Genomic DNA, 27,955 nt, shown 5'->3' on the forward strand with positions numbered 1-27,955 from the left:
GGGGAGGGATAGACTGGGAGTTTGGGATTGAAATGTACATACACACTGCTGTATTTAAAATAGATAACCAACAAGGAAAAAAATAATAATGTATTATGAATAACTTTATGACAATAAATTTGACCTTAAAAGAAAATAACACTTTATCTTGGAAATTTTTGATTTACAGAAATGTTGCAAAGATAGCACAGTGAGTTACTGTGTGTCCTTCATCCAGTTTCACCTAACGTTTTAACTTTATTATATTTGAAAAATCTATGTGAACAACATTGGTACATTCACTATTAACTAAACTCCATACTTCATTCGAATTTCACCAGTTTTTCCCCTAACGTCCTTTTTTTGTCCAGGACCTGTATTTAGTTGTCATGCCTCCTTCATCTCCTCTGATCTTGTGATGGTTTCTCAGTCTTTCTTTTTTTTTTTTTTTTTCCTGATAGTTTTCTTTCTTGTCTCTTTTTTAAAAAAATTTATTTTATTGAAGTATAGTTGATTTACAATGTTGTATTAATTTCTGCTGTATAGCAAAGTGATTCAATTATACATATATATTCTTTTCCATTATGGTTTATTACAGGATACTGAATATAGTTCCACCAGTTACTAAGACAAGTGTATAAAAGTTTCACTATGATTGTGGATTTGTTTATTTCTCCTTTGAGTACTGTAGGTCCTATACAGTAACAACTGTTGTTTGGATTCTCAATCTTTGTTTTCTATGACCTTTATTGTTTTGAGGAGTACTAGGCAGTTCTTTTGTAAAACGTCCTTAAATTTGGGTTTCTCTAATGTTTTCCTTATGCTTAGACCGAGGTTTGGGGAAGAATACTGAGGTGACATGCCCTTCTCGTTACATCGTATCAGGTGGTACATGATATCAATTGGTGACACTAATTTCCAGTACTCGGTTAAGGTAGTGCTTGCCAGACTTCTCCAATGTGAAGTTTCTATTTTTCTCTTTCAATACTCTGTTCTTTGGAAGCAAGCCTCTTACTTTTGCCCATACAGGGGTTGTAGAGAGTGAGAGGTTATTAAGCTCCATTTCCTGGAGTGGGGTATATCTACATATATTATTTGGAATTCTTGTGTTAGGGAGATTTGGCTCCTTATTTATTTATTCAATTATTTTATTATAACAGTATGAACTCATGTACACCTAATTTCTACTTTGTGTTATAGTCCAATACGGCATTATTTATATCATTGCTCAAATTGTTCCAGCTTTGGCCACTGAGAGCTCTTTCAGGTGGACTCCTGGGTCCCTTTGACATGACCCCATCCTTTTGTTTTTATGAGGACGTCATTACTTTCTGGCACTACAAGGTGCTCAAGGCTCTTCTTCCTATCTCTCTCATACCACAGCACCCCAGCCACTAGTTTACAGTTAAGCCCAGTTCTTCTCTTTTCCAGGATGAAAGCATTTTGCGACCTAGGTGCAGTGCCTGTCCCGTCAGCCCTAGGATTTGACCTACCTCTCTATACCATACCTGAGTTTACATTGGATCTTAGAGAGTTTTCTGTGCTTCTAGGGCCCATCCGTAGAGCCATGTTGGGGCCCCTCTACCTCTCACCTGGTCCCCAAATCCTCCTTCAACCTTACTGTCCCATGGGAACTTGCTCCACCCTAATATTCCAGACCACCTAAGTTATAAAAAGAATAGCTGACTTGGGGGAGAGATCATGAGTTCCATCTTTAAATACATTAAATATGAAGTATATGCAATATCCAAATATCTTCTGCCTCTGCACCTCTTATTATTGATCTAGTAAATAGATATAACAGGAAATTGTTTCCTTCATCCTCCACAATCCAACCCAGTCTTTTGGGTTAGACCCTTTTAGTCATTTCAGGAGAAATTACTGTCTTGTGTTGATACAGATTACTTTCTAGCTGTTCTTGCCCTCAGATATTTGCTTTCTCTAAACAGTGGTAAAAGTTGTCACCCTACCTTTTGCATCTGGATAGGTCTTTAAAAATCTTTGAATCTCTTTAGCTCTTCCTAGAGCTCAGGTTCCACTGACAATGCCCTGACTCTCTGATATTGGATCCACACACCCATGCAAACCTCCAAACATTCCCAGGTTTTCTTTGAATGTTCCCTCACTCCACCCCAACCTCCTTCTTCCAAAGCTGTCCTTGATTCTTGGCCTACCCTGTAATATCCTCAGAACAATTCTGGCAGTTCTCTGTACCTAGCCTGCTGTTGGAATCCACCTCAATGATCTCTGTCCTGTATTGCAATTGCTCATATCTGCTTGTGAGTTCCTAGGGGGTGGGGATCAGATCTTAGTCATTTTTTTCTCCTCTACAATGCCAGAGTGTAGCCCAGCCTCTAAAGTTTCCCAAGGGGAGCAAGTATACCACCTTGTTTATAACACCTGAGTATCACATGCAACTGTATACGAATTGAATTCACTTGATATCTTTGCACCATCCAAGTACTTGGCAAGTAAAAAAAAAAGAAAGAAAGAAAGAACCTCTGGACTTCTAGTGTCCTTCTGCATCCAGCCTTGGGGAAATCTGACCCTGCACCCTATCCATCCCACATGTGGGAGTAGGGCTACTGCACATGTTGGCTCTGCCTCCTCCAGCCCTGGAAAGCTGGGTATCTTCTCTGACTTGACCTTGCTCGTGATGCCAGGATGAGAGACGAATTCACATAATTCAAGTGCATGGGGGAGAGTTGTGGGTAAAGAGAAGCTGAGAGCCTCTGCAGGATCTTTTCCTAACTTTACTCCTCTTGAGTTGTAGAGTTAGGAAGAGGTGTTTGTGGAGGATAAAAACCAAATCGATGGCAGTCAGAAGGCACTAGGGGAATGGTGTTGAGGAAAGGGGCATTGGTTAAAGACCTAAGGTAGCAAAGTAAACGTAGATATATCAATAGAACAGGAAAAGAGTTCAGACAGAGGCCGGAGGCCCACAGATATAGAGAGGGAACTTATGGCTGTCTTTAAAAGATTGAATACTCTGTCTTCATAAAACTGAAATCTATTTGGTTCCTTAGCCGTCACCCTCCTGCAGAAAGGTTCAAGTGAGCTTCAGACAGGTTTTGTCCCCAGAGAGTTCCTGAGTGTCTATTGCCTAGGTACTTCTTGACCACAAGGGGGAGCCAGCTCTCTACTACCATGGTCACAGTCATAGGCACTGAAGAGCTGGCATGGGTCTGGGATGAGCGAGGGTGCCTTTGATTTGTCAAAACAGGTGACAGCTGAGGTCTAAAATGTTCAGAGTGGGGTCTCTAGTGTGTGTTGGGTCCCACTCTGGCACCCTCAGAGTTCCTTATGTTCCCTTTACAAACACTGGGTAGGGATGCAACTCTCACTTTATGGCCCAGTGTGTGGATGTAGCACTCATTCTAGTGATGATCCTGTCATGCCTAATTGGGATTGTTATTTTCTGAGTGTCCTATGTTGGGGACACAACTTCTTCCCTCTTTCCTTGGAATTATCTAAGTTCCCACCTCTCCTTGCTTGTGTGATTCTTTGTAGGAGTGAGGTATGTGTGTGTGCGTGCACGTGTGCACCTACGTGTTGGAGATGGGGGGATATAAAGAAGCTGGAATAAGGTTTGTGTCAGTGACCACTGAAATGGAGTTGGGAAGCAGGTGGAGACATAAAGAAACAAAACTGCTATTGGGACCGACCCATGCCACTCATCTTGTTCCACCTCTGATCTATTGACTCTGATCTCAGTAGAAAGCTAACTTTTTGAAACAAGACATTCAGTTTTATTTCTGAAATCAGAATATGCCAGGGAAAGTGGATACCACTGGGTGAACAGCAAGATCTTCCCAAAGGAGAGAGACGCTGTCTCCCCAGCCTGGGCGGCTGGTGCTCCTGGAGACTGGCCCTCTCCTCCCACTTCACGTGCTGCTGGCCCAACAAGTCCCCGTGGGGTGGGCTGGCCCCCTCCACGCACCCAGAAACACCAGTTCACGGCACAGCAGGATCTAGGGTCTCCAAGAGGTCGGCGTTGCGCTTCCGACCTGGCCGGGTGAGGGCGCTCCTGACAGCCTCACGGACAGAGGGAGCTGCAGCCAGGTATGCCTGGGCCTCAGGGATGGAGCACCGGAACAGGAGGCTCAGCAAGGCTATGGGGATCACCTGTGGGGAGGAGGCAGCGAGAACTGAAGCCTGAGAAAGTGAGGTCATCTGAGGAAGAACCCTGGAGGAGCTAGGGCATTCAGTGTGGGAGTCAGAAGATACCAGGTTGGATGCAACAATAGAACGGAGGCGCTTCCCTGGTGGCGCAGTGGTTAAGAACCTGCCTGCCAATGCAGAGGACACGGGTTCAAGCCCTGGTCCCGGAAGATCCCACATGCCACGGAGCAGCTAAGCCCGTGTGCCACAACTACTGAGTCTGCGCTCTAGAGCCCGCGAGCCACAGCTACTGAAGCCCGCACACCCTGGAGCCCGTGCTCCACAACAGGCGAAGCCACCGCGATGAGAAGCCCGCGCACCGCAACGAAGAGTAGCCCCCGCTCGTCGCAACTAGAGAAAGACTGTGTTCAGCAACGAAGACCCAACGCAGCCAAAAATAAATAAATAAAATAATAAATTAAAAAAAAGAATAGAAGGGAGTTTTCAAACACCAGAAATTGGAATGCGGTGGGTCAAGAGCAGAGAGTTGCCTTCATCCTGACCCAGAAAACTCCTATTCATCAAGACTGGTTCGTGACCCAGTTCTCCCTCTCTTTCCTGACTCCCCTCCTAGGCAAAACTGAAGACTCCTTTTCGGCACCCCTGTAGTACCTTTTTCACACTTCTCTGACTACTTGTCACAATCATGTCTCCTCCATGAACAGGGGGAGTTCCTTGCAGAGTGTCACTGAGCTTTGTAAACTCAGTGCCAAGACAAGTTCCTGACACATCATAAGTACTCAGTAAGTGTTTGCTAGATGACTAGCAGTTCGCGAGTTACCTGTTCCTTCTCTTGTGCAACCTGGACGTGGAAGGAGATGGGAGCTGCTCGAATATCATCTGACAGTGGTTGAGGGACGTGGATCGCCTGGAGGAGGCTCTCGATGCATCGAGACTTGGGCTGTCCCTAGAACTGCTGTGGAAGAAGTGGTAACATCCATGCTGGGCTAGAAAGCCATGGGAGCTGAGAATGGGATCAAGGGAGAATGGGAGTTTGGGATCTTGAAGACCAGCTGTAGAGAATTCGTCCCTGTAGGCAATCCCAAACTTACAATCCCCAGCTGTAAAGGAAAACTGGGGTAAAAGGGTGGGCCTTGGTTGGCTGGGTTACACTGGAGAATTAATGGCAAATTGGTCATATTTTTGGCCATGTCCCCGCAATCCCAAAGGTTGGTCATCTTAAACTGAACTCATTCCCTCTGGTTTCCTCCCTAACCACATCCATCCTTTATACTGCTGTAAGACAGTTCATCTGCAAACACTGCTTCTATTTTTTTCACCACCCTTTTCCTCTCCATCTAGCTCAGCACTGTCCAATAGAAATATAATGAGTCACATATGTCATTTAAAATTTTCTAGCACAGCATTAAAAAAGAAACAGGTGAAATAAATTTTAGTCATGTTTTATTTCATCCAATATATCCAAAATATCATTTCAACATGTCAACAGTATTAAAAATTATTAGTGAGATATTTTACAATATTTCTGTACCATGTCTTTGAAGTCCAGTTTGTATTTTACAATTACAGCACATTTCAATTCAGGTGCTGAATTTCAATGCAAAAGTGAAATAGAGTCCTACCAAAAGAATAGAGTTGCATTTAATGAAAACTTTACATGCTTCACTTTTTAAATAAAATTTGGAGTTCAGTTCAAGTGCTCAATGGCCACGTGTGACTGGTGGCTGGACAGCACAGATCTAGCTGTGTTGGCAAGTCCCAATTCCTGTCTGGCTTTTAATCTTCCACAGTTTCTCCCCTTCCTGCTCCCTCACCACTCTGTAAAGTGACTCCAAACCTGTGTGCCTCACATATCATGCCTAGCCCCCCTCTGGGCCTTGGCTAATACTCCTTCTAACAAAAGTGCCCTTCAGTCCTTCACCTCTCCAAGCCATAACCAGTAGGCCCAGCTCAAACATTACCTCTTCCATGAAGTCTTCTGCTTTGCTATAGTGCATAGGTCCTACCTTCTTTGATGTTCTATTGGACTTCAGTAAGGATCATGCAATTTGACGCTTAATTGTTCTGTGTTTCAAGTGTTGGTTTTGTCTCTCCTCCATTAGATGGGCCACTCTGGGATGGCAAGGACTGGATCATATGTAGCTCTGGCTCCCCCTACCTGCCCCAACTCCAGGAACTAGAAAAGCATAAAGGATTTTTTTTCCCAGTTGGTTGGTTTTACTCATTCGAGAAGGTTGTTTTAGGGCCCTGATGGCTGCTCACTAAATGCCGATTCATGGGTTCCTTTCATGTAGAGTTGCCAGATTTAGCAAATAAAAATATTGGATACCCAGTTAAATGGAATTTCAGATGGATAATTTTTAAAAATTAGTATAAGTATGTCTCAAATATTGCATGGGATATACTTATACTAAAAAATATTCTTTATTTCTCTGAAATTCAAATTTAACCAGTGTCCTATATTTTTCTTTGCTATATCTAGCAACCCTACTTTCAGGACCATCTGTTGTGCTATCTGCTCAGCATCCATGCCTCCTCCTCCTGGTATCAGCACCTTGATTCTCCTCTGGGGAATTATTGCTCCCCCATTCTCAGGCCACACTGTTTGATTGAGGCTCACTTCATGCCCCTTCCTCCATTGCCATCTTAAAGGGAGAGCATGGGTGACCCAGGCCTGGGCAGAGGGCTGCTTTCCCCTGGAGAACAGTGATTGGCTCAGGGATGGGCATGTGACCCAAGACAAACCAATGAGGACCCTCCCCCAGGTATTTGCAGGAATCGCAGGGACAGATAAACTCTCCTTCCGCCAGAGTTGCTAAATTGGTAGGATGTTAGGCTGGCACTGCTAGTGGCCAATTTGCCACCTAGTGGAGAAAACCTGCCTGAGAATGAGAGCAACACAGAGGAAAGCAGAGCTAAGGGCTGAAAGTTCTGGAGCATGTCATTTTGCGTTTCTGGATCTAGCTACTGTTCAGTTACATGAACCAATCATTTGCCTTCTTAGTTAAACCAGTACAAATTGGATTTCTGTCACACATATGTGTAACTGAAAGAATCTTGCCTAATAGTTATAATTGCGCAAACACGCACTCATGTGTGCACATATACTCCTTAGAGGAGAGGCTGGGCCTGATAGAAGGACAAGGAGAGGCACAAGAGAAAAGTCAATCCTTACCCCTTCACATCTACATACCTCTGAAATACACCCTCCTATGGCAGCCTAGGCATTGAAGCCAGGCCCCACCCAGCCCCATCCCATCATGTCCTAGCTGCAGCACGGCCAGAGCCCGCCAGAAGAACCTGGAGTTGCAAATGTGGAGGTCCAGCATGTGGTTTTGGAGGATCTTCCCAAGAAGCACGTGGGCTCCTGTACTCACCGTATTCAGCACCCACTTGGTGCTTAGCTCATGCTGGAACTTCTAAATAGGGCAGACACACGGGGATATTGAAAATTAGGGGACATTAGAGCAGCAGGGTGAACAGGGCCTTATTATCTGACAGGAATCCAGGGATCAAAAATGTAGACATAGGGACTTCCCTGGCAGTCCAGTGGTTAAGGGTCCATGCTTCCAATGGAGGGGGCATGGGTCTGAGCCCACATGATGCTCAGCACGGCCCGCCCCCAAAAAAAGTAGACATAATTTGCTCCATCAGCCAGGGCCATTCCCGGCAAACCTGGCAGCTTCACATATTTGTGGGGTTTTCTTTCTTTTTTCTTTTCTTTTCTTTTTTTTTTTTTTTTCGGTCGTTCTGCACAGCTTGCAGGATCTTAGCTCCCCAACCGAGGATTGAACCTGGGCCCATGGCAGTGAAAGTGCTGAGTCCTAACCACTGGACCACCAGGGAATTCCCCACATATTTGTGTTTTTGGCCCTTGGTAGACAGATATCTTCCCTGAGTCCTTCCACAGTAGGATTTTGCTCTTACCAGCACCTTCCTCTTGTTACTGAGGTACCAGACAAGGGAGAAGTGGAAATCCTGGGATTCATTCCACTAAACTAAAGGCTCCTTGAGAGCAGAGATGGTGTCTTATTTTGCTCAAGAGCCCCAGTCTTTTTGATAATGGCTGACACGTGATTACCGATCAATACATGTTTGTTGAAAAATTAATTCAGTTTAATCCTTATAACAACCCTATGGAATAGGTTTTTTCTATCCCTGTTTCTACATATATGGAAACTAGAGGTCAGAAGTAAACTTGATAGTGAGACGTAGAATCAGGACCCAAATCCAGGTCTCCTGATTTAGTGATGAGGGCATTTCCTACTTTGCCACGATCTTTTCCCGGATGAATGAGATAATGGATGTGAAAGCACAATGAAAACTGAAATGTTATACAAACACGTGGTACTGTGGGAATAACTATCACCTGTTCTTGGCCCTCATATCTTGCACTTATAATATCTACTACCAAACTTTGAGGGCAACAGGAGTCCAGTAAAGGAATTGAGGGGGTTAAGTATTTGGTCCTAGCCAGGCTGAGGAAACAGGCTACTACTTCTACCTCCTTATTCTGCAACTCTATAAATAGCTGGTCACACAAACCCCTAGCAGGGGGTATACTGAAAATACTTAACAAGTGATCGACAAAGACACTGAGTATAAGAATAGAAATCTGACCAATCAGAATGAAGCTGGCCAGTATGCAGTACTGATGCTATAGGCTGCATGTCAGACTGCCCTGTGGGGGAGAGATCAATCAAATCTGGGTTATATCATTAACCATTTATATCACCAACCATTTATACCATTAACTACCATTAACGAAAAAATACTTTAAATTTTATATAATTTGAAGCTAGACACATTCATTTTAAAGTTCATGTGGAAAAAGGGCAGCAATTCTATAGAAGAGTGTTGAAGAGAGGACTAACTCTATCGGACATTAAATTTACCATAAAGCATCTATAATTAAACAGTATGGTACCAGCACATCAATAGACAGAAAGAAAGTCCAGAAATAAACCAGTGCACATGCGAACTGAGTATTTGATACAGGTAGCATCTCAAATCACTCAGGAAAAGATTAACTTTAAGTATATATATTGGGACAATTGGATAGTCATTTAGAAAAATATAAAATTGGGTCCATACCTCACCCTATACACAAGAATAAACTCTTAATGATAGTTTGGAATTAACATTTACACATTACTATATATAAAATAAACAACAGGGACCTACTGTATAGCACAGGGACCTATATTCAATATCTTATAATAACCTATAATGGAAAAGAATCTGAAAAGGAATATATATATATAACTTAATCACTTTGCTGTACACCTGAAACTAACAGAACATTGTAAATTAACTATTTTAATTTAAAAAATGGTTTTAAAAAAAAGAGAGCAAGAGAAAGATCACTTTCACTAGAAGAAAACATGTACTAAAAGAAAACACAGATGTAGTGGGTGTGGCGTGAGGGGAGCTTTCTGTTCATCAAGATCCAAATTCAATAAAAGATTGATAAGTTCTACCCCAGAAAAATTAAAGGAAAGACTTTTGCATGGTTAAAACCCAAAGAAAATGGAATATATAGTTGACCCTTGAACAACACGGGTTTGAACTGCAAGGGTCCACTTATACGCAGACTTTTTTCAATAGTAAATAGTACAGTACTACAATGATCCTATCCCAGGAATGTGGATAGGGAGGAACCATGGATACAGAGGGTCAACCATAAGTTACACCATTTTCCACTGTGCAGAGGATCAGTGCCCCTAACCCCCCGCCTTGTTCAATTGTCAACTGTATAGCAGAAATAAAGGACTAATATCTCTAATTTATAAAGGACTCAAAATCAAGGGATCATCAAGACCACAATACCATTAGAAAATGAGTATATTTCATGTATTTACATGAACACACAGTTCAAATGCCCTACGTAAGAGACTGCCCGAATAACCCTTGCAAATGTGTGAGCACACCCAAATGTGAAAAATAATGAGGAAGAGTTCCATAGGCCTGCGCTCTAGAGCCTGCAAGCCACAACTACTGAAGCCCACATGCCTAGAGCCCATGCTCCGCAACAAGAGAAGCCACTGCAATGAGAAGCCTGTGCACCGCAACGGAGAGTAGCCCCCGCTCTCTGCAACTAGAGAAAGCCTGCGCACAGCAATGAAGACCCAACGCAGCGAAAAATAAACTAATTAATTAATTAATTTTTTAAAAAAGAAAGAAAGAAGGAAATGCAAAGCATACACGAACACGCACACTTTTTTTGTAAAAAGAAACACAGGAGATAAGTCAGTCAGTAATGAAATTGGTTTCTTACAGGGATGAGTGGGAATGGGATGGAAGGAATAGAGAAGGAAATGGGACATCTTTTTATACAGTTCTGACTTTTAAATCATGTTATGTTTTACATATTCAAAAGATAAAATTAGACCAAAAACTGAAAAAAACTCTAAAATTTAAAACAAATAAAAATAAATGAGCCTAACTATATATCACATTAATAACATAACCACAGAGAGAAAGAAAAAAATTAATGAAAGTGACTTTTGAACACTTTATCTAGTGGGATGTGATCAAAGGACAAAAAGAACTGCAAAAATCTCAACCACTTCTTGGTAAGTTTGTTGATGACAGTCATATTAGGGTAGCAATTCCAAAACTGTTTGGTATTTACTGTAGGACTGAACAAATGGGTAAATACACTGATGATATTGGAGGAGAGTACGTGTGTGTGAATACACACACACATATATATATATATTTCCTTGTTCTTTCTACTGAAAGGGCTTAGAGGCAAAACAAACCAGTAGCAGTGAGCATACCTAGCACCTAGATTTCTAAATACCAATCTCAACTAACAACCAGGGCTCCTTGGAAAATGATTGATTCCAGGGCTGGAACCAGGGAAAGTATAAGGTGAATGTGGCCCAACATTTTTGTGCTCCTGCATAGGAGATGACTGGGTTACACACACACACACACACACACACACACACACACACACACACAAATACACACAAACACAAATGTAAATAATGAAGAAGAGATTTTTAAACTGAAGTGGAGTGATTTTCAGTATATTTTGTTAAGCAAAAATGCAAGGCACAAGAGTATATTGCATAAGAGAACAAGAAAAAATTTTTTTGGCAAAAAGAAATACAGCAGAGTGTTCAAATGCTAATGTGGATAGATATGTCACAAGAACACAAAGGCCAGCTTGAATGAGCTCTCATTTTGAGCATTAAAATGAATAATGGGGTTTCCCTGGTGGCGCAGTGGTTGAGAGTCCGCCTGCCGATGCAGAGGACACAGGTTCGTGTCCCGGTCCAGGAGGATCCCACATGCCGTGGAGCAGCTGGGCCCGTGAGCCATGGCCGCTGAGCCTGTGCGTCCAGAGCCTGTGCTCCACAACGGGAGAGGCCGCAGTGGTGAGAGGCCCGCGTACCCCCACACCAAAAAAAGAATAATGACAGGAATGGATTAAAACACACAACAACAACAACAAAAATTCATGAGTCCATATCAATACTAAACAAACAAATGTAGATAAGGGGGGGAGAGAAGAAAGATTTTCTTTACAGAAGAATGCCAACTAGTAAATGGAGACAGAAGGATACAAATAGAAAAATCACCATTTTAAAACCATCATAGTAATAATTGATTCAACCAAGAATCATTAGTGGATGCTAAAACCGTGGGTGAAAGATTGCTGAGGAATAAGATACAAAGAAATCTAACAGACACCACCTTGACCAAATGATCAAACGCAGCATCACCAATAAAGGGACAAACTGATATTAGGAGCCTCTACATGTGATACACTGATAAAGGCACAGCCTCATCTATGCAGGACTCCTGCCCCAAAATTTAACGTGAATATAATGAAGAAACAATCAGGCAAATCAAAAGTGAGGCACATTCTGCAAAACAATTGGTCTAGACTTCTAAAATATCAGTGTTTTGATGAAAGAGATCAAAAACGACTGAGGAACTCAGCCAGATTAAAGAAAACTAAAGAAACACAATAACGAAATGCAACGCATTATCCTTGCTCAGATCCTGGATCTGGAAGATAAAAACAACACAGGAATAATTGGGGAAATTTGAATATAGTCTGTATATGAGATAATAGTGTTGTATTAATTGTCATTTTCTCAAGTGTGATAATTATAATTATATAGACAAATGCCTGTTGTTCTTAGGGAACACAGTAACTTGTGTCAAGTATCATATCTCCAATCGCCTTTCAAATGATTCAGGGGTAAAGAGAGATGAAGCAGCTGTGGCAAAATGTTAATAAGTGGTGAATCTAGCAAAAAGCATATGGGTGTTCGCTGTATTATTAGTATAGTATAGTATACTGTAGTATACTATAGTATCATTGATACTATTCTTGCAAGTTTTCTGCAGATTTGAAATTTTTCAAAATAAAAGTGTGGGCTGAGTTACATCAAACTATTTCTACAACGAAATATTTATAAGCTCTAAAAGAAGCCTCCGTATTTCAATTTCAGTACATTTAAAAAGATAAAAACCGGAATCAAGAAAAAAAGAAACACACAAAGATTGATAGATTTGACTATGCCAAAATGTAAATTAAATGTCTCTACATCAAAAACGTAGAAATTAATAATAACATACTGGGGGAAAACATGGAACAGCAAAAGAAGGCTACTGTCCTTGCTATATACACTCTCTCTTATAAATTAGTAAGAAAAAAATACCCTAATAAAGAATGAGGGGCTTCTCTGGTGGCGCAGTGGTTAAGAATCTACCTGCCAGTGCAGGGGGCACAGGTTCGAGCCCTGGTCCGGGAAGATCCCACATGCCGCGGAGCAACTAAGCCCATGCGCCATGACTACTGAGCTTGTGCTCTAGAGCCCGTGAGCCACAACTACTGAAGCCCGCACACCCTAGAGCCCGTGCTCTGCGACAGGAGAAGACACCGCGATGAGAAGCCCGTGCACTGCAACGAAGAGTAGACCCCTCTCGCCGCAACTAGAGAAAGCCCGCGCGCAGCAACGAAGACCCAACGCAGCCAAAAATAAATAAATTAATTAAAAAAAAAAAGATTGGGTGAATATGCCCAAAAGATATGAAGAAGCAGTACAATAAAGAAAAAAATTCAATGGCGTATATATGTCTTTAAGGAGCCAATCTCCATAGTAATTAAATATAAATTACCACGGAAATGCCTTTCGTTTTGTTTCACTTTTTTTCCTTTGCTGATTAGCGAAGATTAAAAAGAACAATGTTACCCAGTATTTTAAGGTTGTGGGGAACAACCAATTTTACACTTTGTTTATAAACCTCTTTGGAGGTAACCACAAGCATCAAAAGCCTTAAAATTTTAAACACCCTTTGACCCATTGATTCCACTTTTGGAGGTTTACCCTAATGAGAGAGTCAAATGTGTGTATAAGGATATTCTGTGCAGCATTTTAAAAAAAGCCATAATATTGAAACTATAGTGTTTGACAACTGGGGCTAGAGTAAACAAATTACAGTCCACATACCGTGGAACACATGACATTAAAAATGATGATGTAGATATATTAGTACAGAAAGGTGTTCATAATTTTAAATAAAGAGAAGCAAGTTAAAAACAGCATGTCATGTATGATCCTATTTTTATATAACTATTTTTACATATGCATAAAAAAGTAGAGAGACAGTCTCAAAATTTGTCTGAGTGGTTTTTGTTTTTGTTTTTGGAAGAAGGTAGATTATGGATGATTTTTTTCCTTTTTTTGATTTCTGTATTTTCTAAAGCTTTGACAATTAAAAAATGTATTGTTATTACAATTTTCTTTAAAAATACAGTTCTTTAAAATATCACAGATCATCATTCTCTGCTATATCCCCTATCCCTGGGATATTATCGGGCATGTGACAGGTACTCTAAAAATATTTGTTGAATGAATGAATAAATGGATCGGGCTCAATTCATGAATATGGTTGAAATTTATCTTGTATGGTGAAATAAACCATGGATTTAGAGTCCCAAAACCTGAGTTCAAATCCTGACTCCTGTCTTATCTGTGTGGTCATGATTATAATCCCTTAATCTCTTAATTTCATCTTCCTCATCTGGGCAATGGGGACACTAAACATACATTCCTTAGGAGACTGTTAAGAGAACTGAGATAATATACCTGAAATATTGTGTAAAGTGCAAAGGCCTCTGTGTATTAGGTATTATGACTATACAATGGAACCTATAAGTATGATGGGGTATATAACATAAAGGAGGGGTCTAGAAGATGTGGGTTTCATTGGAAAAGACTTCTTAGAAGATGTGAAATCTCAAAGGTGACAATGAATGTGGAAAGCATGCCAAAAGAAGTAGGGGTATGACCAATGAACACCATTTGGAAGGAAAGACGAAGATACACATTGAAAGGAGTGTGGATCCCCTGTTCCGGGGGAGAGGAGAGAATTCCATTGAGTTCTGAGGGCAGATAAGGAGCATGTCAGCTGTTGTCTGGTTAAGTTGGGAAGCTTCCTGGAGGAAGTAGTTTGAATAATGGATGAGGCCACATCTCTCCAGGGCAACCCTTCATGGGCCTGGTTCCGCCCCATGGAGGATGGAGGGCTGTCGTGTGAGAAAACTGAGGACCAGAGATGTGTAAAACTGCTTTCTTTCTTCGGCCACGAAGCAGAACTGAACTGGCATCCAGACGTCCTGCTGCCCACTCCAAACGCTAAACTGCAAAGTGCACCCAAAGTGATCATTACTTCTACGGTTATTAGCAATGCTTGTACTGGATCATAATTTCATTAGTAAACAGGGACTGTATCAGTGTACTATTATCTGCAGTGAACTCAGCATAGGACAACTTGCAAAAAAATATGTCTTAAAGGCTTTTGGACAGTGAGGATGACTATAGTATCGACAATTAACTTGTGACAAAGGACAAATGAGTATCTGTCAGGTGATTGGCGGCCTATCCTGTACTTTTGCATATTTCTCGAGAGAACTGAATGCAGTAGCCCATTGACTTGGAAACTCTGACTAGTGACCTGGTAACACTAGAACTTGCCCAGCTGGCTTTGTGGAAGTCAGACAAAGCTTTCTACCCTCCAGCCCTGGGTTTTCTAATTCCTGGAATCCCTCCTCCTCTGTGCCCCTCACTGCAGATATTACCTCCTCATTCCCCATACCTGGATGAAGTTCCCATCATATTCAAAGCAAAGCAGTGGCCATGTGATGCTGATGATGGAGGGAAAGAGCTTCTTCAGAGGGGTCTGGAGAGAGAGAGGAGCAGGAACCGCGATGGAAGTTACAGGAAGCCCTGGCTGTAACTGCTGCCCCGGGTCCCCTCCTCAAGGCTGGACCCTCTCCGGCAGGGATTGCCCTACAGTGCTGTGTGCCAAGGCCTGGATGTTGGAGGTCTTCTCTTTCACCTGCTCCACCAGCATCTGCACCTCCTTGAGGTTGTCTAGGAGAGGGGCAGGGCGTCAGAGTGGAAAGCCTGGCTCTTCAGCTGTTCTTTCTCCTCCCCTGGGGTCCAGTCAGGACACACACTCCTGTCCCTCCCTCTGAGCAGTTGCCCTAAGACCCAGAAAAGTGATAGTTCCTCTGAGTCACTCAGCTGCCTCCATCCCCTCACCCCACCACTCCCATCATCCCTCTCACCATCCAGGGTCAAAATGAAGACCACGGTGTCAGTTTCTGCAAGGGATGGCAGGATGGAAGTCAAGAAGTCTTCGTGGGAGAAGGAGAAATGGGGACCCTGGGGCAGAGAAAGAGGAGAGAGTCCTTCCCATGGAAAACTCCAGCATATAGACTTGAAGACCAAAGAGGCCCTTAGAGGACATCTAATGCAGAGCTTTTATCTACAGATGTAAAAACCAAGATTCAAAGAGGTAAAGTGTTTTGCCCAAGATAATGCAGCATGCTGATGGAAGAGCACTGGACCAGAGCCAGGTTTGGGGGGTGAATCCAGAGCTTTCCACACTGTTTCTGTGCTGCCCCAAGGCCTCATGACCTTTAACCCATATTCCCTCTCTAGAAGGGAATCCCATTGTACTCCCCTACCTGTTTCCACCTTCCTCTTTTCTCCCACCCTCTGCACACCAGTTATCTTCCCAACTTCCCCAAGCCCCATCATCTTCCCATCTGGTTGAGCTCAGCCTTCTGGTTAAACATGTCACTGTGATCACCAATGAGAAAGCCATGGACATCTTGGAAATCTGGGAAGGTTAAGGACAGGGAGAGAGGAGTGATGGGCTTCAAAGGGTTCTAGGTTTGGGGAGGTGTCAGTGGGGCTGGGAGGAAAGTGGCAAGTAGGGTGCAGGGTAAGCAGTAACACACTTGGGAGGCCATAGCTAAGCATGGGGCTGGGAGCTGAAGGATCAAGGACTGAGTGAGGTTCAAAGGAAGGAGCATTTGACTGAAATGCCTATCTAGATAGGGCAGGATGGACATTGAATGAGGAGCCTCCATGGGTTGGGAGTAGGAAAGAATTTGGAGAGCAGACCAGTTGGTTTGGATCAGGAGGAATCGGGAAGTAAGTCAACACCGGGGTCCCACCAGCACCAAAGGTGTGGATGCACTCTACTCCATCCATGATGGCAATGATGCCCAGGGTCTGCCAGCCAACCAGGTATACTCAGCCTTTTTTCTCCAGGCTGAGAATGGGTCAGAGGTCAGGACATGAGAGATCACAGTGAAGAAAATCCAGAGATCAGAGAAAGACACACGCAGAAGAACACAGGAGTAAACGAACCAAAAGCCTACCCTGACCCTCCAACACGCAGACCCGCTACCCTCCTCATGTTATCATGTCTCGTAGAGTCTCCCCTGCTCTCATGACATTCCCCATCCAGGCCGCTTCCCCCCTCCAAATACACATCTACACACCTGGTGCTGACTTGCTTCATCAGGGTGGTGATCTTGGGGCTTTGACTCTAGGTCACCTGATGAGCCCACTCAAATGTCCGCAGGATTTCCAGAAGGCATCTGGGAGAAAGTCCACCAGCTCCCAGGGCAGGCCCAGTGCCCCCTCAGAAAGCCTGAGTCCCTCCCACCCTGGGGAAGGTGCAATTCCCTTGAAACTAAGTTCTGCTGGTCCCTCGTGGGGGAGCGATAAGCAGAGCCAGACTGCATTCAACAGGGGCAAAGTGGGCTTCAGCGGGAAGAAGACTAAAGAGCAGAGAGAAGAATAGGGCATCCAGAGCACTGGGAGGAGGGTGGGATCAGAGAGTTGACGAGGGGGTAAGTGAGCGACGTGGAAGCTAGGCAAGAGACCCTGGTGAGGGAGGCAGGCCCACAGCAGGATGACCTCTACCCTGCATGGCCTGGACCATCCCCACATCAAAGACTCTAGGAAGCTAGGTTAGCTTTGGATGTCCCAGGTGTGCACAGGGATCAGGTCTGGACCTGAGGAACCCAGGGTCCATTGGAAACAAGCCAGACTTTGTGACTGTGTGATGGGAACAGTGGCATCCCCCTGCCAGTTCCTTTCCCAGGGAAGGAACGGCAGGGCTGCAGTCTTGCTGCTACCAGCGCACCCTCCAGATCTGGACCTGCCATTCCCCTGCCTGCACCCTCCCACCCACTGCCTGACTCTGATCTCTCTCTGGTCCAGATCCTCCCTACCTCGGAGATGCTGCGATGCTCCGGTCCGCAGTCTTGTGAGCTGCCAGTAACAGGGTTTCCAGCAGGATCTTGGTGGCACTTCCACCCTTCATCTGGGAGGAGCCACTGAGGCCCTCAGGCTGCAGAGTGATGACACCCAGGAGAAACTGGGAGAGGAAGGAAGGTCCTGGAGTTTACTAGTTAGTGACCACTGTGCATGCAATCTGGTTAGTGGCTCTTGGACATGCGCTCTGCTTAGTGGCCACTGAGCAGGCATTTGTAGGACTGGTGGCCCCCAGTGTGCTGTGAGGAGGAGTGCTGGTTGAGGGCTTAACTGAGAGGAGAGGAGAGGAGGGAAGGGAAGGGAAGGGAAGGGAAGGGAAGGGAAGGGGAGGGAAGGGGAGGGAAGGGGAGGGAAGGGGAGGGAAGGGGAGGGAAGGGGAGGGAAGGGGAGGGAAGGGGAGGGGAGGGGAGGGGAGGGGAGGGGAGGGGAGGGGGAAAGGGCCACTTATGGTCATTTCTATGGTACATTCAGGACTCTGGAGAGGAAGCCAGAATAATTGAGTGTCCTGTTAGCTGGGGATAAGGGTTTTTCAGAGAGGTTTTGTTTTTGTTTTTGTTTTTGTTTGCCAAGTACTTTCTCCCTCCTCCATCCCCCACTTTTTAAATAACAGTTTTTAATCCAAACACTACATTTCATGCTCCTTGGACAGACCAGTGAAGCAGCCATTGATTGTAACCATACAGATATATAATATGACACACCAAAAAGATAAAGAGATTACAGCAAGAAGAATGATAAAAGCAGTGTCTGAGAAAAGGAGATTAAAAGTAAATAATTGTAGAGAGGAGGAGAGATGAGCATCTGGGAGATGAAAGATGCAGAACTTGTGTGTAATGTGGAATTCCTGCCTTTCTATCTCGCAAAAGGAAGATCAAAGAGAATGTCACAGATGTGCCCATCCCTGGCAGGGTGGGGCAGGGCAGGGGTTTGGTTAAGGCCCTTGTAAGGTCAAAGGAAGGGCAGATGATGTTAGTGAGATGCAGCCACAATCCAGAGAAAAAAGCAACAGGAGCAGTGGAGGCTTAGAAGGGCCACACCAATTTTGGAGAGTCTTAGGCAGAAGAATGAAACTACATCCCATTTTTTCTTTAAAGCCCATATTTGAAACTGAAACATATAAAAGAGACATGAAGCAATACTTTCTACACACAGATGCAAAAGAGCTTCTTTATATAGAAACTGCCCTAGACCATTTAGGTGTTTAATGATGACTTATTTAAGAGACAGGGTCCGAATGGAAATAAAACATCTTAAGGTGAAAACCGAAACGAGAAAACAGGATTTGATTTACAACATTTTAGTAGATACACGACACCAGGAATTTAGACATGATGTAACAAAACCTAAAATCAGAGGCCCTAAGTGGCAAGCCGTCCGGAGGTGGGTGTGAGGGGTAGGGGTGGGGGCAGATCTCACCCCAGTTGCAGGATTGAGCACAAAAGCTTTCTGTTTTCTCCGGCAGTTTCTGCATCTGCTCTGCTATTTGTCGAAATGTCGAACTCCAGTCTTCAATGGGGTCATTTCTGGGGCCCAAAGAGAGACAGAGGGGGGATCATGTGTGAGGATCTAAAGGAAGGGCCTCAGATGAGAGTTGGGACCAAATACCACATTGAGATTGGGGTCAGAGGTCAACAATTTCCTAGAGAGATGTGCTTTGATGCTCATAGGGGCACTGTGTCCCTGAACCCCAAGGATGAGGGTTAATAAAACATTCAGCAATTTGAGCCCAGAGCAAAGCCAACACTCAAGTAAAAAGTTCCAGCCTGAGACCAGAACTTTCTTGTGTCCTGGTCCTTGCACAGGTCCTATTGCCATGTCTCCTCTGCAGAGAGAGGCAACAGTGTTTATTGTGTGGTTGAAAACTGAGATCCCCAGACTTGGCAGGTCAGCAAAATCACCTGGGGAGGTTTGTTTTTTTTTAATAACTACCCATTTCTGGTTTCCACACCCACCCTGAGAGTCTGCTTCAGTAGTTCTGGAGTGGAGCCCCCAAATCTGTATTTTTAAAAAGCTTCCCAGATGACTCTGAAGACCAGCCAAGTTTGGGAGCCACTGATTTAAGGAACAACTGGAAGATCTCCACGCCTACATTGTTTGAAATCCTTCATTTCACTTAGTCACGGTCCCTGAAATTAGCATCCACTGCAGCAGATACATTTTTGGTGAGGAAAGCCCTCCATTAAAAGAGATCATTTATACCTTCGTATGAATTACACTACATGCCTGGAATCTGGGAGCTGAAAAAGCCTCTCGGAACTCAGCTGTCCGTCTCCCCAAGACCGCACTAAATACACACAGAGCTGCTCTTGAGTAGTCAGCGAGCCTTCGCTGAAATACCTCCGGTGACAGGAAGCCCTCAGCTTCACTGGGTGGCCCCCTCCGATGGTTCATTTAGCAGAGTTTCCCCAGCTTGGCTGTGCATCAGAATCTCCAAGGATGCTTGCAAAAAGTAGGTATTTCCGGGCCTTACCTCAAACCTACAACATCAGACCTCTCATACAAGAACCTTCCTTATTAACACTCCCAAGGCAGTGCGTTCACAGAATCGCACCTGAGCAGTATTGGTTTAATATGCTGGCCTTCATAACACAACATTGTAAATCAACTATACTCCAATAAAAAATTTAAAAAATATATGCTGGCCTTCTTTGAGATCGAAGTGGCCATTTAGACAGAGAATAAGAGGGAGGTGACTTGGAGGCACAGGGATCTCAGGAAAGGGGAACAGGGTGGGTGATGTGAGTAGCCAGAGGGGACCAAAGGGGCTCCTGGCATGAAGGAGAAAGGGCCTAAAATAAGGGAGCTAGGCAAAGGAGACTAGGAGGACAGTCAGCACCCAGTATTCCTTCTTTGAAAAGATGCTGGGGACCCACCTCAGATGAAAGCACAGATCTTTGTGGTATGCATTTTCTTGAGCCCATTCTATCCTCTGACCCACGTTTTCCTTGCCTCTTCATTCCATTTTAAATGTATGCTTTCTTATATTTTATGTAACCTTTATAAGCTGCCTTCAATTCTTTCTGAAATGAGAGAATATGCAAATTAACCAACCAACAAAAAACTTCCTAAGCTTAGGAACACCCTTTATTTACTTTATTTTTTTTAACATCTTTATTGGAGTACAATTGCTTTACAATGGTGTGTTAGTTTCTGCTTTATAACAAAGTGAATCAGCTATACGTATACATACATCCCCATATCTCCTCCCTCTTGCGTCTCCCTCCCATCCTCCCTATCCCACCCCTCTAGGTGGACACAAAGCACTGAGCTGATCTCCCTGTGCTATGCAGCTGCTTCCCACTAGCTATCTATTTTACATTTGGTAGTGTATATATGTCCATGCCACTCTCTCACTTTGTCCCAGCTTACCCTTCCCCCTCCCTGTGTCCTCACGTCCATTCTCTATGTCTGCATCTTTATTCCTGTCCTGCCCGTACGTTCTTCAGAATCACTTTTTTTTTAGATTCCATATATATGTGTTAGCATACGGTATTTGTTTTTCTCTTTCTGACTTACTTCACTCTGTATGACAGTCTCTAGGTCCATCCACCTCACTACAAATAACTCAATTTCATTTCTTTTTATGGCTGAGTAATATTCCATTGTATATATGTGCCACATCTTCTTTATCCATTCATCTGTCGATGGACATTTAGGTTGCTTCCATGTCCTGGCTATTGTAAATAGAGTTGCAATGAACACTGGGGTGCATGTGTCTTTTTGAATTATTGTTTTCTCAGGGTATATGCCCAGTAGTGGGATTGCTGGGTTGTATGGTAGCTCTATTTTTAGTTTTTTAAGGAACCTCCATACTGGTCTCCATAGTGGCTGTATCAATTTACATTCCCACCAACAGTGCAAGAGGGTTCCCTTTTCTCCACACCCTCTCCAGCATTTATTGTTTGTAGATTTTTGGATGATGGCCATTCTGACCTGTGTGAGGTGATACCTCATTGTAGTTTTGATTTGCATTTCTCTAATGATTAGTGATGTTGAACATTCTTTCATGTGGTTGTTAGCAATCTGTATACCTTCTTTGGAGAAATATCTATTTAGATCTTCTGCCCATTTCTGGATTGGGTTATTTGTCTTTTTGATATTGAGCTGCATAAGCTGCCTGTATATTTTGGAGATTAATCCTTTGTCAGTTGCTTCGTTTGCACCTTTATTTACTTTAATATTCTGAGATTTGGTGAACAAGAGCATATTTGCCCTGCCCTCTCCTTTGTGACTATCCTGTAGATTTTCACAGGTTCCCTCCCAGCCTCCCCCAGGGGACTGGCCGTGACCTTTCATTACAGAAGTTCTGTGTACGACTTTTCATTACAGAAGGCTCACCTGGCCATGCTCACTGGGTTGAAACCAATCAGGACTGGCAAAAAGACCGCTGGGTTATCCATGCAGTAGTCCATCTGGGCTGCCACAGAGGGAGCCTGGTGGTAGGGAGAGAGGGGAGGGTTCGATGAGGGGGGTTACTCTAGCTCTGCCCGAGGCCCACGTACATCAGAATGCCCCGCACATGCTTGTTTAAGTGCAGATTCTGGGCCCAGTTAAAATCTACTGGATCTGAATTTGAAGGGGAGACCCCATGGACCTACATTTTTAAAAAATTAATTAACTATTATTATTATCGACCACACCGTGCAGCTTATGGGATCTTAGTTCCCCGACCAGGGATTGGACCCGGGGCCCTGGCAGTGGAAGCGCTGAGTCCTAACCACTGGACCGCCAGGGAATTCCCTAGACCTACATTTCTAACAGGTTCTCCCATGGAAATCTTCTGCGTGGTAAAGTCTGAAAATACAGAACTAAACTGTCAGCTCCATGAGGTCAGTGTCCTGCTCTCCTTGTGTGCCTCGTTCCACATCTGCTGGGGTCCAGGTCCTGCTCAGTGAATTCAGAGAGTCCGAGCTGCACAGCTGAGCGGAAACTCAGGGTCATCTAGCCCAGTGCATGTCAAACAAACCACCTGGGAATCTTGCTAAAATGCAGATTCAGACTCAGTAGGTCTGGTGTGGGGGGGCCTGATATTCTGCATTTCTAACAGATCCCAGGTGATACTGATGTTGCTGGTGTAAGGACCACACGTTAAGTAGCAAGGGACTAGTCTGGGGTCAGTTTTTTCTGTAAAGAGCTAGAAAGCAAATATTTTAAGCTTGTGGGCCCTACGATCTCTGTCCAATGACTCAGTCTTACCGTTGAAGCGTCAAAGTAGCCATGGATAATATGTAAACACAAATGGCTGAGTTCCAGTAAAATGTCATTGACAAAAACAGGGAGCAGCTGGATTGGCCTGCCAGCATAGTTTGCTGAGCCCTGGACTACTCTATCTATTTTGGTTGTTGAGTGGATGGGTACACAGTTATTGTGGGATAAGATCCCTTCCCCCCTTGTCCCACATTCATGCAACTGGATCCTAATCAGTGAGAGTAAAATCAAAATTCCTTACACAAGCCCTTTCTGTTTTCTAGCTAAATCTAGCTAAATCTTGTTGATTTATCTTCCATGCTGTTCCACTCCTACTCCCTGCCTCCCTATAAAATTGACCCACCCAGCCCGTCTTCACACTCACAGAGAGTCCCGCTGAAATGCCGATGACAATCACCCTCTTCTTCCCAGCAGCCACCTAGGAGAGGAGGATGGGTGAGGTAGTGCCACCAAGAGGATTCTAGGGTATAAACATATTGTGTGGGGATGTCAGGGCCAGGATGAGGTGGGGGGTGGCTGGAAGGGAGTTGGGGGGCAGGGAGGAGGCAGGGGATGGGCTTTGGCTGGATGTTGGGGCTTTGATGTCCCCAAGAGAAGGAACAGACAGAGGTCTATGGTTGAGTGTCAGTGGAAAACACAGACTTCTTCAGTTCCTCGATCCCATCCAGGGCACTATCTTCCATCCCCTCCCTAGAGGCCATCACAGACCTAAGAGGACAGACTCAAGGTCAGTGGCACTGCTTGGGAAGCAGAAACCTATGGTTTATTAGGGCTGCTTTGAGAGAAGGAAATGAAGAGAAAACTGTCACTGAATGGGCACCTACTATTTGTTGGGCACCATGATAAACACTCTGTAGGGTTGAAAAACTTCAATGCCTATGAGGGCTAGTCAGGCAACATAAGTACGTGAAGTGGAGAGCAAACTGGACACCATCTCCACCTGAAAGCATTCAAATTCAGTTTCTAAAAGACACTAGTTAGGCCAAACAAAATATTCATAGGCCAGCCTGGCTTACCTGTCACCTCCTGCAACGAGGTAGGTGTAAAGAGGTTTCTGTCCTAGACCTTTCATCAGCTGGTTAAAGGAGACCTGCCAAGTCGGAGAGAACATGGAGTAGTAATGACAGGGAAGGAACAATTATCTTGGATTTTCAACACCTTGAGGGTAGAGGCTGTATAATGATTCTCTTAGGTCAGTGCTTAAGCCAGCACTGCTTGGAATCTGACTCTTAAATATGCGGCTTGGAGATGATGGATTAGGGGTGTGTGGGATGTACAGACATTGGCAATAGACTGGTGGGGCTCAGATGGGCTCAGAAGAAATGGGACTCCATGTTGAGATCTAGCTTTTGGAGAAGAAAGAGAGCCGGAGCTGGAGGCGGTCCACCTAGGAGCTTAGCTATGAAGAGCTTTATGGTCCTGAGGTTCACTCCAAGAAGGCGGAGAGCAAAACCAGCGATCAAGGTACTCACCGACATGAGGAATGCCATCCTGCCAGAGGTATCCCTCCACTCAGCCCCACCAGCACCCCCCTCAGGCTCCTGAGAAAAGAAAAATGCCTAGGTCTCCAGGTTGGGAGAAGCATATTCTCTTTTTGGTTGGTAACAGAACCCCCCTCTTATCCCCAAAGCGAACAGAACATAGAGAATATGGTGTAGCAGAAAGAACCTTGGATTTGAGAAAGAAACTTCAGTCTGATCCCCAACTCTGGTTTAGCTACTTATTCAAACCCTTACTGGACTTCCTTGGTGGGGCAGTGCTTAGGAATCCACCTCCCAGTGCAGGGGAAAACGGGTTCGATCCCTGGTCCAGGAAGATCACACATGCCGCGGGGCAACTAAGCCCGCAAGCCACAACTCCTGAGCCCGCATGCATAGAGCCCACGCTCCACAACAAGAGAAGCCACTGCAATGAGAAGCCTGCACACCACAACGAAGAGTAATTCCCACTCGCCACAACTAGAGAAAGCTTGCGCTCAGCAACAAAGACCCAACGCAGCCAAAAAAACCCCCAAAACCCTTACTTATTGCAGAAAGGACAGAAAGCAGCTTTGTCACAGATAGGAAGCAGCATTATCTGGCAATTACTAGCTGCGTGTACTTGGGCAAAAGCTACTGTGATTATCTTAAGTCTTTGTTTTCCCATCCGAAAAGTAATGGAGACAATAACACCAACTTTACAGGTTTTTGTGAAGGTAATGGGTGTGAAAGTACGTGGTCAGTTATGTAGTATTATGCAGTAATAGTTACTATAATTACTGTTGATTAATAAGATGACAATAAGGATATAGAAGTTTATAAAAGGGAAAAATAGAGACCAAGAAGAGAGAAAAGTAGAGGGAAACACGAATTTAAGCAGGGAGCAGGTGGAGAGTTGGTACCTTCGGCACTTCCTGGACTTTTCCAGCTGCTTATACCATGGTGGTCAGAGGTGACTCACTGGAGGCAACAGGCAGGCATCAACAGCCAAGAAAAGGACAGTGGGTTGGGGGGGCGGGGGAGGGGCTCCCAGACCATGGTCTGAGAGGGCAGAGGTTGAGGTGGGGTGGGGCTGCAGTGGGCATCGTTACTTGCAGTGTCCAGGGTATGCGGCTGAGTCACCTGGCATGTGGGCCTGATTTGTCCCTCCTCCTGGAAGATCTCAGCATCACGTTGCCCCAGCAATCGAACAATCTGCTCGGCATCTGCTTTGTCCAGATCCCGGGTCAGTGGGTTTGACTTCTCTATGATGGGCAGGGCTGCCTCATACCCAGACAACTAGAGGGAAGGGGGGACAAGGTCAATGGCAGGGAGCCTCATTCACGTCTGCCGAACTGGAGGTGGGTGTGGCAGCAGGCACAGTGTTGGGACACACACACACACACAAAAATGATTTAGCCTGCACTTGGTACTCTGGGCCTATCAAAGAAAGAAAATCAGGAAGGAAGATGGGAAGGAGGACGGGGAAAGCAGAAACCCAGGGTGCAGGGAAGTCCAGATGAGACAGGATTCTAGGAATCAGCACAGAAGGCCAACAGGGAGAAAGGGTCTCACCTCCCACTTGCCAGGCTCCGCGGTCTCAATCACACGTTGAAACTGTTTTGTGCCTGGCATGGTCCGACACTGTGGACACACTGTTGTGCCTCCCTCTTCAGCCACATAGCCCCTTCTGTCACACTGACACTGCTTCCAGTTGGCGGGGCCTTATCTGAGCCACAGTGGTGATGAACCCAAGTACCCTGGCCTCTCTGCACACCTCTGCCTGCACCCTTTCCTGGTCACTAGGTCCTCAGCCCTCTAGTCACCCCACGGGGGCTCCCCAGGTCCCTCTTTACAGGCACCCAGACTCCCCAGCCTCTGGTTGTCCCTGAAGAGGAAGATGCGGGGTCTTCGTTACTCTTGCCCTTCAGACAATGCCCTCTTCTCTGGAGGGCCTGGAGCCCGGAAGGACAATACCCAGGCCCAGGGCAAAAAGGATCCCTGGGCACGAGTGCTCTGGAACCAGGATGCATCAGGAGGCCAGAGATCAGGGTTGTCAGGGTCAGCAGAGGTCAGAGGACCTGGGCCATGGCTTGATCACATGCTCAGCACACACAGTCCTCCCTGTCCCACTTGCCCCATTTCACTCTCCTCTCAGAAGGAAGGCAACAGAAGCTTCAGAGCCCCAGGGGTGCACGCACTGAACTGGATATTACAGGGGAAAGTGCCACAGAAATAGAAATACTGCAATGAGAATTAGAAACCAAAGTATCTGCCCTAAATACAAGTTTGGCTAACATTTATTTACACTGAACAATGCATTTTCACATACAGTATCTCATTAGATACATTAAGAAGATATTAAAAAGAATGAAATAATGCCATTTGCACCTAGAATTTATCATACTAAGTGAAGTAAGTCAGACAAAGACGGATATCATATGATATCACTTATATGTGGAATCTAAAAAAATGATACAAATGAACTTACAAAACAGAAATAGGCTCACAGACATAGAAAACAAACTTATGGTTATCAAAGGGGAAAGGTGGGGGGGAGGGATAAATTAGGAGTTTGGGATTAACAGATACACACTACTATATATAAAATAAACAAGGACCTACTGTAGAGCACAGGGAACTGTATTCAATACCTTGTAATAACCTATAATGGAAGAAAATCTGGAAAAGAATATATGTATATATGTATCACTTTATTGTACACCTGAAACTAACGCTTTGTAAATCAATTACAGTTCAATTTTTTTAAAAAGATGATGATATTGACACCCTCATTTTTCAGATGATGAAACTGAAGCTCAGAGAAGTTAAGTTAGTTGCTGAAGATCACACAGCTGACAGAATTGGGACCCACACCCAGGTTCTCACTCCAGATCTCATGCTCAACCAAAGCATGAAATAACTTAAGGATTTACATGTTTATTGAATAAATGAAGTAACTAACAAATTGGTGCAATTAATCATAATCTCTCATTCACACAGTGTTATAAGCTTTATAAAGATCGTTCCCCAATATTGTCTCATTTGATCCTCACAACAGCCCTGTGAGGTTTTGGATGCTCTGATTTACAGGTGGGAAACCTGAGACTTAGATTAACCTCTTTGTCTAAGGCCACACAGTAAGTCCCAGAGCTAAGACAAGAAACAGGTCGTCTCTCTTTAAATTTCCCCTATAAACCCAGCACCCTTAATAATCGCCGTATCTCCAGCTATTAACATGCCAGACATATAGAGAACGCTCAATAAATATTTGCCTAATAAATGAAAGAATGACTGAGAGAATGAAGGGAATCAAGATCAGATTATGAATGGGGAAGATACTTAAAAGCTGACGCAGTCTACAAGTAGGAGATTGTCAAAATAATTATTATCTCCATCATTGTCCCCTCCGGCACCGGAGGTGGAATTCCACTTCCCAACTCGGCTAATTCCATCTGGGGAGGGAGAGGCCTCCCAGGTGCCTGAGACCCTCGCACCTGCGCCTCTCCCGACATCCCCCCGCCCCCCACGCCCCTGCCGGGGCGTATCACACAGAGCCGGGATCGGGAGCTTTGGGGGCCC

At 44.5% G+C, this 27,955-nt stretch overlaps 1 protein-coding gene across 1 annotated transcript; it reads right to left on the reverse strand.

The window, feature by feature from the left end:
* Nucleotides 1-1,895: 1,895 nt before the first annotated feature.
* On the reverse strand, nucleotides 1,896-26,008 carry GCKR (glucokinase regulator). Its single transcript, XM_049695738.1, is given in 21 exon segments — nucleotides 1,896-4,104; nucleotides 4,922-5,053; nucleotides 7,308-7,311; nucleotides 7,372-7,520; nucleotides 15,226-15,309; nucleotides 15,400-15,503; nucleotides 15,701-15,797; nucleotides 16,184-16,257; nucleotides 16,598-16,695; nucleotides 16,928-17,026; nucleotides 17,666-17,784; nucleotides 19,125-19,160; nucleotides 19,162-19,231; nucleotides 22,047-22,141; nucleotides 23,281-23,334; nucleotides 23,555-23,624; nucleotides 23,933-24,006; nucleotides 24,389-24,457; nucleotides 25,297-25,354; nucleotides 25,506-25,672; nucleotides 25,949-26,008. Coding segments are annotated over 21 exon segments (1,884 nt in total). The 3' UTR covers nucleotides 1,896-3,933.
* Nucleotides 26,009-27,955: the final 1,947 nt, after the last annotated feature.

This window comes from Orcinus orca, chromosome 13 (assembly GCF_937001465.1).
Source record: "Orcinus orca chromosome 13, mOrcOrc1.1, whole genome shotgun sequence".
NCBI classification, from domain to species: domain Eukaryota; kingdom Metazoa; phylum Chordata; class Mammalia; order Artiodactyla; family Delphinidae; genus Orcinus; species Orcinus orca.